We start from the raw sequence: 16811 nt of genomic DNA on the forward strand, positions 1-16811 counted from the left end.
CTGAAGATCCCAGAGAGTGACACACATTTCCCTCACATCCCAGCCTTTGAGAAGAGCTCTCCAGTGTCTTGATGATCCCTGCTGTCCCCCAAAAGGAGCCCAGGCCTTGGGCAGTTCCCTTCTTGGGGCAGATTCCTGCAGGTTATGGACGGTCCCTTCCAAGATCCAGCTCTAAAATCCTAGGGTTCCTTAAGGTTCACACTAAGCCTGGATTGAGAGCCTCACAGGCAGCTGCCTCTCTGGACCCAGACTCCTGCCCTTCCTCCTAATGGCCTTTTGGGGCCCTTTCATGGCTATAGTTATTCCACTCTATGATTATAACTATATCACTTTTATTGCCTTAAGGCTGCATCCTAGAGGGGATACTCTTTACTTTTTATATCTCTATGTTCCCCAAGAAGAGTTCCGATAGGCGGCCTGGAGCGCTGACGTCATACGCCAGCGACGCCTCAAAAGAGCTCGGAATCCGAGGCGCTTCTCTCTATAGTTTCCTATCTCTATGTTTACGGAGCGAAGCCTGAGGCGCTTGGCAGGAGCCGTGACGTCATATCCCGGCGACGCTGTGTGCCGTAATGGCCGCCAGAGTTGCTAGGATGGCGGCTGGAGGAGGAGGGAAGGTCGGTGGTGGCGGCGGCGGCGGCGGCTCTGGGGCTGAGGGCGAAGGCGTGGGCCCCGCTTTGCCCTTTCCCCGGCGGAAGGGAGGCTCTTTCCTCCGCCATTAGGGGTCTTTCGCAGCCGGGCTGGGGAGAGACCCTTTCCTTGGACTCCAGCCACTCCCCCAAATCCCAGTCCCCGAAAGTCACACTCCCACGATGTCAGGCCCTGAGGAGAAGGGGGCGAGGAAAGACCCCCAGCCCCTTTGGGACTGTGGCTCCCCCAAATCCCTGGCCCTGGAAGAAGTCACTTGCGCTCAGCCCTGAGGGAGGAATGCACTGCAATGGGGGCTGTAAACCCCAGGCTCTTGATCTGTGGATTCTGCCATCCATGGTGTTGTGTGTCTATAGACAGAGATATCTAAATCTGAAAAGCCGACCTTGGTTTTGTTGCTTGACATCCGCTCTGCCGCTGCCTAAGTATAACGGGACGTGAGCATCCAGAGATCCTAGGCCCAAACCCAGCGGATGCCAGCCTTAGAGAGGAGCCATGCTCTGCCATGGTACGTTAAGAGGACACTTGCATGGCTTGCTGTGCTATCTTTTTATACTAACAAGCATTGCTTTCCTTTGCCATTAGATCCGTCTCCTCCTACGCAACGCATTGCGGACCTTTGCTTCGCAGACGGATGGAGAAGTCAGAGTGGCGCAGATCCTGAAAGAGAAGTTTCCTCAGGCCGCTGCTATCAAAGTCGTGGATATATCAGGTGATTGATTGGCCGACGGTCAGAACACTTGTTGCTGCAGGCCTTTCTGTGATGCTGCCCAGCTAGTTCTGCTCTGAACCCACAAGTCACCCGTGGATAAACATTTTGAGTGGGCTTTCCTGACCCTTCCCTGCCTTTTCATTCTGAGACTTAGCTGAAGCTTCATTTGTTAAAAGGGAGCATAATTTTAGTATACAGAATTTTGAGGAATTGGCTTCTTTGGCTGGATCTACGCTGCAGAAATAGTGCGGTTTGATACTATATTAACTGCCCTCAGTATGGAACTCTTTGTGGTTTTGTGAGATAGCTAGTCTTCTCTGGTGCCATGATTTCATAGGATGGAGCCATGGCAGTTAAAGCAGTGTCAAACTGGTTTAATTCTGCAGTGTGGCAGCAACCTCTATCCTTTCAATCTTAACCCTTTTGTTAAGATTAAGGGTTGGCATTTTGAACCTGTCAGGTAATTTGTGAATCCTATGGGTTTAGGCCTTAGTTTAGAGATCTGGTGGATCCTCTGATGGCTGGATTAGGCCCATGATCTGGAGCCCATGCAGGCGACACTACATAAATGATGCACTGTGCATGCTCCTTGTCTAAGGTTAGGGATGTTTTTCTCATGAGGCCTCTGCTGTTAAGGTACCTTCCCTGAATGATCCTGTGAAGAGATCCCACCCCTTTTCCAGTCAAAAGACCGAGTTCAGAGTTAAAGCGTAGGAAGGGATCAGTCAAGGCTTGTAAGAATGCAATTCCTGGTTGCATAAGCCAGTGGTAAGTGCAAATCCTTTTTTCTCAAGGTGGCTGTGGAGCAATGTATGAAATTCATATAGAGTCTGAAGAGTTTAAGGAAAAGAGAACAGTGCAGCAACATCAAATGGTCAATGAGGTAAGTAGGATGCCATATTCTGGGGTGCCTTTTCTTGTGTGCAAAACAGATAAAAGGTGTTTTTGTGTAAAATATACTTTAGCTACCAGCTTTGAAAGACCAGTGTTTTAATGCAGTGCTGGTTTCATTCTGGTTGCTTCAAGGTCCAGGGTTCTGAGTTTCACGCCTTTTCCAGGGCGCTTGGTCTTTGCTGGTTAAGTGACCCCAATCCCTGTGTTTTCAACTGTCTTTGAATGAATGATTCTTCTCACATGGTCTAATCTTAGCCAAGAAGATCAGACACAAAAGGCAAAATGAGATACATAGGCTGTGTCCAAAAGGATGGTCGTCGCGATTTGATCATTTTGATTTCTAGTGAGAGTTCAGGCTTTATTTGCTCTCATGCCCTTCTGTCTTTTTGACAGTCCTTGGTATCAAAAGAACTCTCTTCCAGCACTATATTTCAAATCCACTGATTTCCTTCCTGTTAGCTTTCTTTGTTGGCCAACTTTCACCAATCATGCTTAGAAACTGGAGACACATATGGCATGGATAGAATATCCTGACTTTGGTATTCTTATGTATATTCTGAGATTTCCTGCCTTTGCATAGTTTCTTTTTAATACCTTCTTCTTCTAGGCCCTAAGTGAGGAAATTAAAGCAATGCATGGACTACGGATATTCACTTCAGTCCCCAAGCGTGCAAGCTAGGATTGGCTGGCGACAGGTTGGATTTGTGGATTTCGGGATTTGTTGGGGCATTGAGGAGATGCCTTTGGGTGCATAATAAAGCCAGAATATGCTGCCATGCTTCTCTTGCCTTGCGCCCCAGTCGCAAAGCACATTAAACCACTCAGCAAGGACTCCTAGGACCGGCTTCGATGTGGTATTTATTTCAGATTTTAAAACTGGCTGTCTTCACTATATTTGTTAATTATTTTCTTCCAAGAACGATGGTATTGATATCAGGAACTCCTTTATGTAACTGATCCTAAAACCAGGAAGAAAAGGAGGGGGAATATTCTACGCAGACAGAAGGCCCTCATGGGCTTTTCCTGCTGTTTTTAAGATTCAGAAGTGCGTTATGGCACACATTAACATTATGGATGAAACGCAACACATATTTCTGTTGCTTTTGTTGCTAAGCTTTTATGATAATTGGGATCACAAAGGGAATTAATTGTAGATCAACAGATACCGAAGTTACTAAGAGAAAGTACAGCTCACGAGTGCCTTTCTTGTCATAAAGTGGTTTTGAACCAGCTGTTCTGTATGGTCTGTTTTTATACGTTTAAACAATCCATTTAGGTTTTATGAGCTGGGATGGCCATTCCCTTGTGTTGTGCCAATGGTAATGTGCCATCTGTTTTGATTGATTGCTCTTTGTCTCCTGAAAGAGCGAAAAGGGTGTGCCTTGTTGACCAAAAGTGTTACATTCGCTGAGAAATGAAAATGCCGCTTGAAAAATCCCCCGTGTCTAATTTTGCTACAGCTCTCTAGTTCCAACAAAATGGGCCATTGCTGTACATTGCTATTAAATGGAAGATATGTAACCAAAAGTCATTGTTTTCAAGAAAACAAGTACCCTTTTTAAAAGATTGATGCACATTTTTAATACCAGGATTTTGAAAAGCCTAGCATTGCTTAGATGAAATTCATTAGTACAGTTGCCTTTCCGTTTTCGCGGACTTGGAATCCGCGTTCCTCACCCGTTTGCAGGCGGCGAATGGAGGGAGACAAAATGAGGCTTGGATGTTGGCCATTTTTAGTTTTAGGCGGGGGGGGGGCAGAACGGATCCCCTGTGAAAATGGATGGGCGGCTGTATATGCTTGTTTTTTCCTCTTTCGCTGAGTGTAGTTTCCTTCAGTTAAGCACAACCAGACAAGGATGAGAAAGCAGAGGCCTTGAAATGTGGCCTTTTGCCATTAATACTCTCAACTGTTCTGCGCAGTGAACTGTGCAGGACAAAGTCCCTAAAACCAGCTGGCCCTCTCCCATGCTAAAGGATACCAGAAGCATCTCCGGGGCTGAGGAGGGCTGGGAAATCCCTCTATTATTACCTCTCATCAGTGGTCAGGCATGGCCGGGATTTGTCCCTGCCCTGCTTCGACTCGGAGGGAGCATGGGGAGCATGGGGCAGGCGAAGTTCCCTCCTGGCAGGGGCTTCAGGTGGGGGGTGTCTCTTCAGGATGGAGGTCTCTCTCCCTTGGAATCTGGGCTCCGTCTGCTGAGCCATAAATGTGGCGCTGGGGCTGTTGAGGGTAAAGGGGGAAGACGCAATCTGGGACTTGGAAGGGCTAGGCCCCTCATCGGAACAAAATGTGTTTTTTCTGGAATGGCTACCGTTCTAACAGAATAAATGCTGCCACCTTGTGCGTTAATGTTATTAAAGCATCGCATATGGCCCTTGGCTGGCTTCCGTTGAGTCAGCTGTCAGAGAAAAGTAAAGAGCACCCCAAATATAATGGAAGAATTGCTTTTTGTGGAAACAGTAGGATTTTCTCTGTTCAAAGTCATGTACTGCTTAATCGGAATAGCTTGGGATAGGTAACAGCTATTTCCTTATTAGACCAACTAAGCTTGGCTCTTGAAAGAGTTCCATTCTGATGGGCGTCCCTTAATCATCATCATCATCATCATTTATTTATATCCTGCCTCTCCCTATGGATCGACAGCAGCGGTACCATGAACACTCAGAAAGACCAGCTGCTTTACTTTGCATGTAAGCCATGTGGAAATGCAATGCAAATACTGACTTGCGGCTTGTGTTTGCAATGGAGAATGCAGGATGGGGCCATCAGCTTACTTTGTCTCTTCTTGTATGTCTCTCACTTGGGCTTCCTTTCTGGACCTTTCCTCCTCTGGAGTACTGAGAATATGGAGGTATCTTGAAACATGCAGGAGCCCAAGGTCCAAAACACATTGCAGAAATAATCCAGTTTGGGACCACTTTGACTGCTCTGGCTCAACGCTAGGGAATTCTGCGAATAGAATCATAGAGTTGGAAGAGACCACAAGGGCCCTGATCCAGTCCAACCCCTTTATTCTGCCATGCAGGAACTCTCAGTCAAAGCATCCCCATTGACAGATGGCCATCCAGCCTCTGCTTAAAGACCTCCAAGGAGGGAGACTCCACTACACTTGTGGCACCAGAGATCTCTGATAGAAAAGACTAAATGTCTCCCAGAACCACAGTTCCCAGAATTCCCTAGCATTGAGCCAGGGTAGTTAAAGCGGTCTGAAACTGGATTATTTCTGCAGTGTGTTTTGCACCTTAGAGAAGCAGAAACCTCCTGCTTTGTTCTGGTAAAACGTTGACAAGGGAAATGACTGGCAGTCAGCCCAGGTCTAGCAGGAACTGTATGACTTGGAAAGGTCAAATTTTTCTGCAGCTATTGAGTCTGCAAAGGGGAAAACCTTGAGGTTGGATCAGGGACGGAGCTGGGAGGGAGAACAAAACCAGGGCATTGTTTCCTCCCAAGGATTCTGCCCCATCCATGAGATTTCCCTTCAGTTCCCACATTTGTAGCCTTGCAGAGAGGAAGATACTGAAAATGGCCCAAAGCCAGAGCTCTGCTCTTCTCTCTGCTGTGCTTGTCTTGCCTGGATCACTTTGCTGGTCCCTTTTCTGCCTCAGTTGCATTTCCACTCGATTGACTCAAGCTTTAACACCAGAAATCTTGGGGCAGGATTCTAATGGGGGCAGATATGCTCATAAGTGTGAGAAGTCTGGATTCAAACCGTTGGGTTTCCAAAGGCTGGGGACTGAGAGCTGCGGTCTTGGCTTGTTTTGAAGCACAGAGTCCTTGTTTTCTTCCTGGAATCTAGATTTTCTGCTTGGAGAACATTGCCTCCCTTTTCCTCCAGCCAGTATCAACTTTGTATGGAGCCCCATGCGGAAGGTATCTCCCCTATCTCTTTTGCAAATGCTGGCCTTATTTAGCGTTGGATACTTTGCGGAGCCTACTAGCAGGAGCTGTGTTACTTAGGGCGCTTGTGTGTTAATTGGCTTCTCCTTGGAGCCCTCCCTGCCTGCCTTGTGAGATAAAGAGCCATTCCAGGGCAGCTCCCACAGGCCAGCCTTCCCTTCCCTTTCCAAGGGCAAACTGCCTTCACAAGTTCTATGGATTCTCTTCCAATGGCTGTCCTTTTTGCACTACAATTCCCAGAATCCCCACTCTTGAAGTTTGGGCTGATTTGAGTCTTGTTGTTGTTGTTTTGAAATGGAACTTTTCTAAGTTCCTCTTAAAAAGGATAAGAGGTCGATGGTGGCATTGGGGCTTTTGGTGTCGAGCCTTTCTGGTTGGTTGTGGGGTTCTGGGAGTTTGCAGTCATAGAATCATAGCGTTGGAAGAGACCCCAAGAAGGGCCCTGATCCAGTCCAGCCCCATTCTTCTGCCATGCAGGAACTCTCCATCAAAGCATCCCCATTGACAGATGGCCATCCAGGCTCTGTTTAAAGTTGAAGGCGCACAACACACAGAGTCTCATAAAACAGCTGTAAGGAGCCCTGAAAGGGAATCCTGCCACTGAGCAGCTTGGAAAGAGGACTGCAGGCCTGCTTCCTTAACAAATGGGTCTTTAATCAGGGTTGTGTGATGGAGATGGAGGGAGGGAAGGGAGCAGCAAAAGCCCCAGGATCCAAGCAGCCTTTTCCTTCCATGCCGCACTTCCTTCAGGGATGGCCATCTTGCCTAGTGGTTTGAGCGTTGGACTGCGACTCCACACAAAACCCGCCATTAAAGCCATCGCAAAGAAGCCTCGACGCGCATCTTTTTACCTTCAGGATTTCAGCGGCAATGCATCTCTGACATGGTTTTATTTGCGCAATTGCGTGTGATAGCCATTGGCACAATTGCCTGCCATTTTCGCATTATCTGCAGGAAGTTTTAAATGCGCTTTAATTTCCCTTTAATGCCAAAACCAGCCCCAGAGTCTGGTGTTTGCTTCTCCACATTCTGTGGCCTTTTAAGAATAATAACAAGAATCGAACCATTTCCTGTCTTGCTATGTCTTGTATCTGCATGATCCTCCTTGAGAGCATGTATTTTCCCTGGAAGAAGCCAAGCCCTATCCCTCCAGTCCAGGCCTGGGAGGCAGAGAGGAGCTGCTGGACCTCTGACCCTCTCCCTCCAGCCCTCCCTTCTTCTCCTTCTCTGCCATGTCTTTTGAGATTGGAAGCCCCAGGGCAGCAGGGAACCCTCCAACTAAAGAGGTTGCATCTACAGCGCTTCATAAATCAAGGTTCATCATCATCATCATCATCATCATAACAACAATAATTATTTATTTATATGCTGCTCTTGCCTCCAACATAGATTTCTCTCTCTCTCTCTCTCTCTCTCTCTCTCTCTCTCTCTCTCTCTCTCTCTCTGGACTACAAATCCCCAAATCCCCAGCCAACCAATTTCCAAGCAGCGGGTGCCGAGGCATTCTGGGAGTTGTAGTCCAAAAATAAAGGGAACCTTTCCCCGTCTTGGGCCCTTCTCCCTTTGCCCAGGCAGCAAAACCCCATTATAAAATGCATTAGGAAAACACATATTTAAAAATGTCGACAACATCCAAAACGAAACAAGTGATAAGAAATAGTTTATTGTTGTTGTTATTATTGATTGCACAAACAAAATGCACAAAATACATTTATTAAAATGCGTTCACTGAAAAAAAAAAGGCCCGCATGGCCTTCCAGCCGGGCAAGCCCCGCCCCTTCCCCTCAGATGGCCAATGAGCGCGCCCTCCCTTGCCCGCCTCGACCAATCAGAGCCTAGGAAGGTTGGGCTTCCAGACCCACGCTCCATTTCCCCTCCTTCGTTCGCTCATTCTGCTCTTGCGTCAGCCGCTTTCACGTCAGAACTGGAGCCTGACGTCATTGGCTCCTCCCTGCAGGCTATCAGCCAATCAGCACAGCGACCGTGAGCGTTCTGTCGCATCGCAGCCTATGGGCGCCGCTGCCGGCCGGAAAGGGGCGGGGCGAATCCGTCCGAGGCTTTATAAGGCGAGGCCCGTTCCGCCGGCCGGCCAGTCTTGGGTGCCGCTCGGGGGCGGGAGGTGCTCGTCGCCATGGCGACCGCAGGGCTCTCTCTCACGCGTTCCTTAGGCCAGGCCTGCGCCTCCTGTTGCCGCCGGCAGCAGCTCCTCCTTCCTCCCAAAGGGGCCAGGCGCCTACACCTCACCGGAGCCAGGTAGGTCAGGAAGAGAAACACCAATGATAAAGCTAAGGGTCTGTGGAGCCTCCCTGGGCAGGAGCGGTCTACCTGAAGAGAAGAGGAGGATGATGATGTAGTAGACTGCGCCTGGCCATGGAGGGTCCACAGACCATCATCATCATCATCATCATCCTATGGCAACAGAACGAGCACAATATTGTTATTGTAGTCATTATTATCATCTGCTGCTGCTGCCGCCGCCGCCGCCGCCGCCGCCATAGGACAATGATGCCAGGCGGCGGAGCCTCCCTGGCCAGGTGCACTCTCTCTGAACGGAAGGGAGGAAGAATAAAAAGAATACCTTCTCCTTCCCTCCCTTCAGGTAGACTCCAACGCCCTCCATCATCATCATCATCATCATCATATGAAAGCAGCAGCAGCAGCAGCAGCAGCAGCAGATAATAACAATAATAATGATCTCTGCTTTTCCAGGACCATGAGGAGGAGGAGGAGGAGGAGGAGGAGGAGGAGGAGGAGGAGGAGGCGGCGGGTGGGTGGGTCTTCCCTGGCCAGGCGCAGTCTACCTGAAGGGAGGGACTGATACGATGACAAGGGTCACAATGCCGGTTCCAATGACAATGCCTTGCTGCTGCCGCTGCGCCCCCAGCGGCGTCCTCTGGAACTGCATCTGATGAAATCCCAGGCGCTCCTTGCGAGAGGCTCCGGACTCCGCTTTGGGACCGCTCTCAGTGCCCTGGCTCAATGATGCTGGGGATTCTGGGAACTGTGGTTTTGGGAGGCATTTGGCTGACTACGTTCCCCGGGATTCCCTAGCAATGGGCCAGGTCTCAAAGAGGACTATTTCTGCAGTCTGGCTCTGGACCTAAGCGAAGAGGCAAGCAGTTAGAAAGGGAATGCACTATAATTCTCTAATAGACTGATGTGTTCATTTTTATGCCGCCTTTCTCCCCCAAAAAGGTGGGTCACAAAATGACAAGAGAGTTCTCCATCTGTCAATGAGGATGCTTTGATGGAGAGTTCCTGCATGGCCCAATGGGGTTGGACTGGATCAGGGCCCTTGCGCTCTCTTCCAACTCTATGATCCTATGAAAAGCTTTGTGGGATCAGACTGGCCCTTTCCCAATTGAGTTGCAGGTCTTTGGGCGCCTTGTGATGAATTTGTGGGTGCCCCAGGACCCTTTTCTGGAGGGTGAAAAGGGGACCCTCGGAGTGGGAGCTGGGGCTGAACAGCGGGAGGGTCCTCCCTTTATCTTCCCCTGCTTCTTGTCTAATCGCTGGACAAAACCCAGTGTGCAGCTTCGAAACCTGGCTGCAGTTTTAAAAACGCTGTTACTGCTGCGCAAAAAAAGACGATTCTCAAACGCTGTACAGAATCGCCTTTGGACAGCAGTGCGCCAGGTGTGGCCCTCCAGATATTGCACGGCTGGAGGAGGGCCACGCTCTCCACATCCCCTTTTCTGCTCAGGGAATGGGACTCGTCCTTTCTGAGGACACAGCAAGCTCTGCGAATACGCTTCTTTTTCGGGATCAAGAGATCCGGTTTCTGTGCGATGTGTTAATCCAGGAATGCATTCATAGAGCCGCTGCAGCAGTTTGGGCTGCATTCTTCTCTGTCAAGTTTAAAGGGCATCCATGTGTTTCAAAAAGCACACAATAAGTGTGTCCCCAGCGCTCTCTAGCGCATGCTTCTAGATCATGGAGTGTGGCCCTCCAGATGTTGATGGACTCTGCAGGAATGCTGGGAATTGCAGTCCAACCATATCTGGAAGACTGTGTTTTGCATCCCTGTCCTAGACCCATGAATACCTTCAACCTATAAGCCAAAACTCCAATGCAAAACCAGGAGTGTGTGTGTGTTATTTCCCAATAGCAACAGCAAGTACATTTCTATACTGCGTATCAGTGCACTTAAGCACTCCCTAAGCCATTTACAAAGTGTAAGCTATAACTGCCCCCAACAAGTTGGGGACTCATTTAGGGTTAGGGGCTGGAACTGAACTCAGAACTTTGTGGTTTGTGAGTGAATGGCTGCACCACCAGGCTTTTGATGCTCTCCAGCTGTCAAAGTGTGAAATGGCCCTTTTGGGGAGCACTGTTTGGATCCTCCAAAAATAATCAAATGTTGCACAAAAATAATGGTGCTTTCAAACATCGGCCAACATTTGTTAATATAAAATCATCCTTAGAAGGAAAAATACATTGGTTTTTGTGGAGCCAGCTCAATCCAAGTGTATTTGCATGAGTCAATGTAGGTCTTTCCACTCGGTGAGATCATTTTGCTGATGCAATGGGTGTCTGCCTGTGGATTCGGTCTCTCCTCCTCTTCCTTGATGTCAGATATTCTTGATGTGTTTCTGGGTCCCTTCCTTCCTTTGTTCAGAGATCGCCCGGCCTTTGGCTTTGTGGAGCAGTTGCATAATCCCTCGCGGAAGCCAGTTATCTTTCTGGTTGGAAGTTTTTAGTGTCCCTGGGATTCATGCTCCGTTGTGCCAGTAGTAGAGCACATGCTTTGCGTAGCTTTTCTCTCCCAGTCTTTCCCTCTGGATGGGAGCAGCCTCCTCCTCATCTGGGCCTGGGGAGGCGTGGGAGAAGCAGGAGCTGCTCAGGGGAACATGGGGGGCTTCAATCTGTTGTATCAGTTAGGTTCCACTTGCTGCGGGCAAGGCGCTCTTTTAAAGAACTTCCCAGCGTAAGAGTTCCTTTCTTTACAGGAATGAAGCGGTGGTCATTTCTGGGCGGAAGCTGGCGCGGCAGATCAGGCAAGAAGCCCGTCACGAAGTGGAGCAGTGGGTCGCGGCTGGGAACAAAAGGCCCCACCTCAGCGTGGTCCTAGTTGGCGAAAATCCTGCAAGTCACTCCTATGTACTGAACAAAACCAAAGCGGCAGCTGATGTAGGTATGTCACATAAGAATGGAAAGGGACTGGAAGGGGGTCATTGTTTTGGGCCTTCAGGCAATGGGCAACCTGCTTCTGCCACCTGCTGTGCCCCCAGTTAATATTCCTGTAGACAAGATGGTGCCAAGTGGGCCCCGTTGGCCAAGATGGTGGCAAGCTATGCCCCCAAGTTCTGGCCCTTTGTATTTCTTGCTTCTGGACACCAAACTGTGCCCCTTTTGCCAGGGCTTGCCAGTCAAGGCTGCCTTTGGGGCATCTCACCCCATTTCCTTGCTCAGGTTTCTCACGCATTGCCTCACTTCTCCCATTTCATCAGTGCATTGCTACTCTCCTAATAATGCACGGAGGTGTTTATGATATTGCTCTTTTTCCTGCCTGCTGTGTGCGCTTCCTCTTTTCCTGCCAGGCGAAATAGGGGAGAGGGAGTGGCAGCCAAATTTCCCATAGGAAGGGAGTTCTGTAATTTGGGAGTGGACCCCAAGGAAGTGCTTTCCTGCGTCCTCAGGAAGCACACCTGTGATAGTGGTGGCAGGATGGCGAGAAAGTGCTCCCCAAAGATCTTAAAAGTCAGGCAGGCTATGAGATAGGAGACTTAAGGTGAAAAATCATCATGAGATCTGGCTTGTTAGCATTCCTTGTTACTGGTTTAAGGGAGGTCTAGAATCTGCAAACCAGATGCTTCTGGGCAGCTGCCAGGACCCATGAGATGGCACACTGGGCGTTTTTGCACCATGTAGTTGTTTTGCTGTGTGCCTCTTTTGTTTTGCAGAGGCAAAATGCAAAGAGAGACGCCAGGGATGGCAGCTGGTAACACTTGTGGGAGCTCTTGAGGCTTTCATTTCAGTGATCAGATTGCTGTTACTGGACCTTGGCTCCTTCTCAGCTCAGCTTGTTGGTAGTGGGCCTCATGCGTCCTAAAGAATGTACACAACCCATTTTGCACCGTTAAGCAATTCCAGCGTTTGCGGCTTCATTTAGCCAATGCTTGTGAGTTCTTTGCACAGTTTTCAGGCTTTCTCAGTACCTTGCTATGGAAAAGTCTCCACTGGAAATGAAATGCATAGGCCCAGTGCCTGTTCAGGAAAATATTCTGGTTTACAGAATGATTCTTGCAGACCGTCAAAAAGTGGAAAGGCCCCTGCCCAGTTGTTTCAGGCTTAAATGGGAGATTTCCCCTTACTTCTGTTTCTTTAGCTTTTAACTAAATATAGACCGTTTTCCCTAAAACACTTCAGTGCTGTACCAACTGATCTTTCTTTTAAAAAACCAATTGTCCCCCCTTCCCCAGATCTGTAACTTCAAGATACTTGCTCTCTTTCCATTTTGCATGTATCCTGGTGGAAGGTGGTGGTTCCCTCTTCCCTAAACATTTTCCCTACTTACTACTTGCAAGTTGTTCCAGGCAGAGGATGTTGTGTGCTGCCAGCATTGCTCTCTTTTTGACCCTCCTGTTCCCTTCTTGGTTGTCACAGGGATCAGCAGTGAAACGATCCTCAAGCCGGCTTCCGTCACTGAGGAGGAGCTCCTTGATTTAATCACCAAACTCAACCGTGACTCCAATGTAGACGGCCTTCTTGTGCAGCTCCCTTTGCCTGGTAAGAGTGGGCCTTCGGGAGGAGCTCTGTGGGTCTGCGGAGACTCTGAAATCTGGGGGGAAGGAATTCTAGGGCTGTGTTCTTCTCTAGGTTCCCTCTCCAAGATCTCCTTTGGGAAAAGGATTTCTCACATTCCCAGGGATGAGAACTGAGCAGTCCTGCAGTTGTTCTTGGACTGCAGCTCCCAGAATGCCTTACTGTGAGGGCTGCTGGCTCCTGGGATTTGCAGTTGGACAGTATCTGGGTCTACATGATTCCCTCCCCCCCCCCCATTATGCAATGAAAGAACTCACATCTCTTAAGAAGTTAGTCTATCCACAAATGAATGTACACCTTAGTCTGTGATTTGGCAGTCTTATCTATATTGTTGGTATTAAGGTGCTGGACCCCTTTGGCAATGCATTTTAATATTATCTCGTTTCTATGCCCATGTGGTCCAGACGTTTGCCCCTTTCTGTACATGCAGAAGGGTTGTTCCTGCAGTTCTGTGCCTGTGATCCCAAGCGCTAAAAGTCCCCTTCCCCCACAGAACATATTGATGAGCGAAAGGTCTGCAATGCTGTGAACCCTGAAAAAGACGTGGACGGCTTCCATGTGGTGAATGTGGGCCGGATGTGCCTGGACCAATACTCCATGCTGCCAGCCACACCGTGGGGCGTGTGGGAGATCATCAAGAGGACAGGTAGGCAGTGTTGGCAAAGACCGCCTATTTCCAAGGTTGTTCGAAAGTGCACAGAGTCTCACTGTTTGTACGTCTGCTTGTGTGTCCACCGTGTTGCAGGAATCCCCACCCTGGGCAAGAACGTGGTTGTGGCCGGCCGTTCGAAGAATGTCGGGATGCCCATTGCTATGCTCCTTCATACTGATGGCAGGCACGAACGTCCCGGAGGTAAGTTAGGTCTTGGTCCTAAGGAGGTCTGGTTGGAAAAAACAGATTCATCTTCCCTTGTGTTATGTGCTGCAGAAAACTCTGCAAGCACATTGTATCTGTGTAACTTTTATTCCCAACAGTTGGGTGCTTGAGGTCTTCATTACGTTTCCTCTAGTTACTCCAAGTTTCGTACTGGGCTCTCAGGTTGTGGTTGTTCCACTGTTTAGAAGTTCCACTGCCTAGAAGCTACTGCTTTTGAAAGTGGCATGTGAGCCACACTTGTCCTTCGCATAGCAAAAGCATAGTTAAGGTGTTCATCATGTGGCTTTTCCTAGGATGCTGAGAGACCTCATAGGACCCCTCAGTGGTAACTTGAACAGTGAGGATACCTAGACCCCCTTCCATTGATCTGGGCAGGTGGTAGATGGCGGGGGAATTTTCTGCCTGATTTAGCATCAGGGCAGAGCCTCTTCTGCTTTCGCTGCACCTTAAATGACCAGCCCGTCTCCCTCCTTCCTAGTTTGGTGTGGATGACCTTTTCCATGGTCATTACTTTAAGCCTGGGTGGGCAGGCGGATTCTGAGATCCGTGTTGTGCCACCCGGTTCCAAATTCACACCCTTAGAATTAGAGGAATGCAGAGCCCAGGAATTGGTTCTGAGTGCCAGAATTGACAAACAGCTCATGGTCACCCTGCCACACATAAACCCACTCTTCAACTTACTGTAGCCCATGATATAGTTTCATAAAGGGGTGGGGAGGGACCTAGTGCATCCAGAATTCTTGCTGATCTATTGCCAACCACCCAGAGACCTGCCAGTAGATCCAGATCTACTGTCTGGAGGACCAAAGAAAATTGTTCTCACTGTAACTGTCCTTTTCAGGGGATGCCACCGTAACAATCTCTCACCGCTACACTCCCAAAGAGCAGCTCAAGAAGCACACGATCCTTGCTGACATTGTGGTTGCAGCTGCAGGTGAGCTCCTGGGTTGGAAAGGAAAGGGGAGGCTGTAAGCAGATGCTCTTGGAGGGCATGCCTGCAATTCCTTTAAAGGTGGTGCTAAGAATAACCCTGGGAAGGATTCCTCTAGGATCCTGATACCACAGAGTCTCATTCTCCCTCTCCCTCTCCACATACTTCTTCATGCAACTGGCTAGAGCCCTGTGGGGTGGAATGAGAAGCTTCTTTTACTGGGGTCTCAGACTTGGGTCTTCGATGCCAGTCTTTAGCTTTGTGCTTTGGATACTTGCCCACAGTTACAGTTGGTACATACCATGATGTCCTCACCTGTTTGTTCCTGTCTCATTCAATTGCAGGTATTCCTAATCTGATTACAGCAGATATGATCAAAGAAGGAGCTGCCGTTATCGACGTCGGCATAAACAGAGTCCAGGATCCAGTTACCGCCAAACCAAAACTTGTTGGAGATGTGGATTTTGAAGGTAGGGAAGGAAATAACTTTTGCAAGGTCTAAATAATCCCAGGTCCACTTTTACTGATCTTTCTTTGACTTGATCAGACAGGGAAACTGTACTCAGAGAGTCATAGCTTTAAAAAAGTTGTGTTGCTCTTCCAAAAGGCTGTGAATGAGCTTGATGACAAATATATCATGTCACTTAATATTTTAACACCCCTCCGGCCCCAAAAGTGGGTAGTGTTTCTTCCTTGTAACTTAATCTGTCAATTTCTATGTTGGAAGAAACAGCTGCTAGGCTGGGTGTTTTTTGAGTCCTTTTGGCATCAGGGAGGGAAGTCCTGCTTGTGACCATATTTCAGTCATTCGTGGCACAAGTTCAGGTTACTGAAAGCTGCAATATGAAGTCTGTTCCGTGCAGGTGGACATGGAGTTACTCTACTGTAAGCATAGGCTTGTTGCAACTTGAACTAGGCAGGATGTAACCTTTAGATTTGGCTGGGGATTTCATTAGCATTACTTAGGGCTGCCAGAGTATGCTTAAATTGCTCAGGAGTTTGGCTTCTGCCCCATCCCTTTTGCCTCCTATGCTTCTCCTCTGATAGTCTACTGCTCTGATGCCATTGTTTGTGGCACTGCAGTGCTCCCTCACCTTTCAAGGCTTTTAGACTGGAGAACAAGAAGGGGCTTCATTCTGGATGTGGAAATACATTGATCTTTTTTGGGGCTGACCGAAGTTAAGACTAGCCAGTCTGGAGTAGTGGTTGGAGTGCTGGACTTGGGACACTGGGAGACCAGGGTTGGGATCCCTTCTCAGCCATGGAAACCCACTGGGTGCCTTTGGGCAACTCACACACAAAAACTAACCCCCTCTTAAGAAATCTTAGGCCATTTGGTTTTCTCTTTTTCTTTAAGGAGTAAAACAGAAAGCCAGCTACATCACTCCAGTCCCCGGCGGGGTTGGCCCCATGACTGTGGCCATGCTCATGAAGAACACCATCATCGCTGCCAAGAAGATGCTGAGGCCTTCGGAGCTGGCGGCCCTCAGCGCTTAATGCTTAATGTGGGACTTGATCTGGCGAAAAAGCAACATTCCTCGCTGCTCCCCAAACACAAGTGGAAAAGCCATGCAATATTTATTTGTTGAAGGAGGAAAGTTCATTGGACAGATATTTATTTGCAATGTATTGTGCCAAGGCAGAATGTGTCCTCATGCAGGGCGCGGTGTGCGAATCCTACCGTTCCAGCAGCTGCGCCTTAAGTAACCATGTGCCAGCTTGAGGATGCGTCTGCTTCTGATGCGTAACTTAAGGGCCAAGAATGGATGGGGAGCGTGCAAAAGGCATTAGTATGTATTTGGTGCAAGGTCAACTAACAAACCTCAGATGAATTTATTTTCTACAAAGTCTTATTTATATGGCATTTTAATAAGCCCTTCTAACAAAATGATTTCTAGTTTGTTTTGAGTACTCTCTGATCCTGTATGTTTTTAAAAGGATGGAGTGGTCTTAAATGCTAAGCGGTGCTTAAGGCATAGTGTTAAGAAATCTGGCTGAAGTTCGTCAGGCCTTGCTAAGCTTGCTTGCTTGCTATTTTACACAGGCAGTTAGCAAACGTTGCGGATTGTGTCCAAATAAAAAGGAG

The 16811-nt window shown here is 48.5% G+C and overlaps 2 protein-coding genes across 4 annotated transcripts; both read left to right on the forward strand.

The window, feature by feature from the left end:
* The first annotated feature begins 564 nt into the window (after window positions 1-564).
* On the forward strand, window positions 565-3486 carry LOC149306644 (bolA-like protein 3). 3 transcript variants are annotated; one of them, XM_089537576.1, is made up of 5 exons: window positions 572-617; window positions 1005-1156; window positions 1234-1360; window positions 2155-2243; window positions 2862-3486. In XM_089537576.1, the coding sequence occupies exons 2-5, from the start codon at window positions 1154-1156 to the stop codon at window positions 2931-2933; spliced, it is 291 nt and encodes a 96-aa protein (XP_089393702.1). In that variant the 5' UTR covers window positions 572-617; window positions 1005-1153; the 3' UTR covers window positions 2934-3486. The 3 variants fall into 3 exon arrangements, with proteins under 3 accessions (XP_089393700.1, XP_089393702.1, XP_089393701.1); XM_089537574.1 differs by lacking the exon at window positions 1005-1156 and having other exon boundaries at window positions 565-617; XM_089537575.1 differs by lacking the exon at window positions 572-617 and having other exon boundaries at window positions 660-1156.
* Window positions 3487-8259: 4773 nt separating this feature from the next.
* On the forward strand, window positions 8260-16811 carry LOC149306645 (bifunctional methylenetetrahydrofolate dehydrogenase/cyclohydrolase, mitochondrial). Its single transcript, XM_089537572.1, has 8 exons — window positions 8260-8405; window positions 11102-11286; window positions 12759-12881; window positions 13411-13563; window positions 13663-13770; window positions 14636-14728; window positions 15070-15195; window positions 16083-16811. Exons 1-8 carry the CDS (start codon window positions 8284-8286, stop codon window positions 16220-16222), a joined length of 1050 nt encoding a protein of 349 aa, XP_089393698.1. The 5' UTR covers window positions 8260-8283; the 3' UTR covers window positions 16223-16811.

This window comes from Sceloporus occidentalis, unplaced genomic scaffold (assembly GCF_023333645.1).
Source record: "Sceloporus occidentalis isolate IW3139 unplaced genomic scaffold, rSceOcc1.0.p SCAF_9, whole genome shotgun sequence".
Classification (NCBI taxonomy): Eukaryota; Metazoa; Chordata; class Lepidosauria; order Squamata; family Phrynosomatidae; genus Sceloporus; species Sceloporus occidentalis.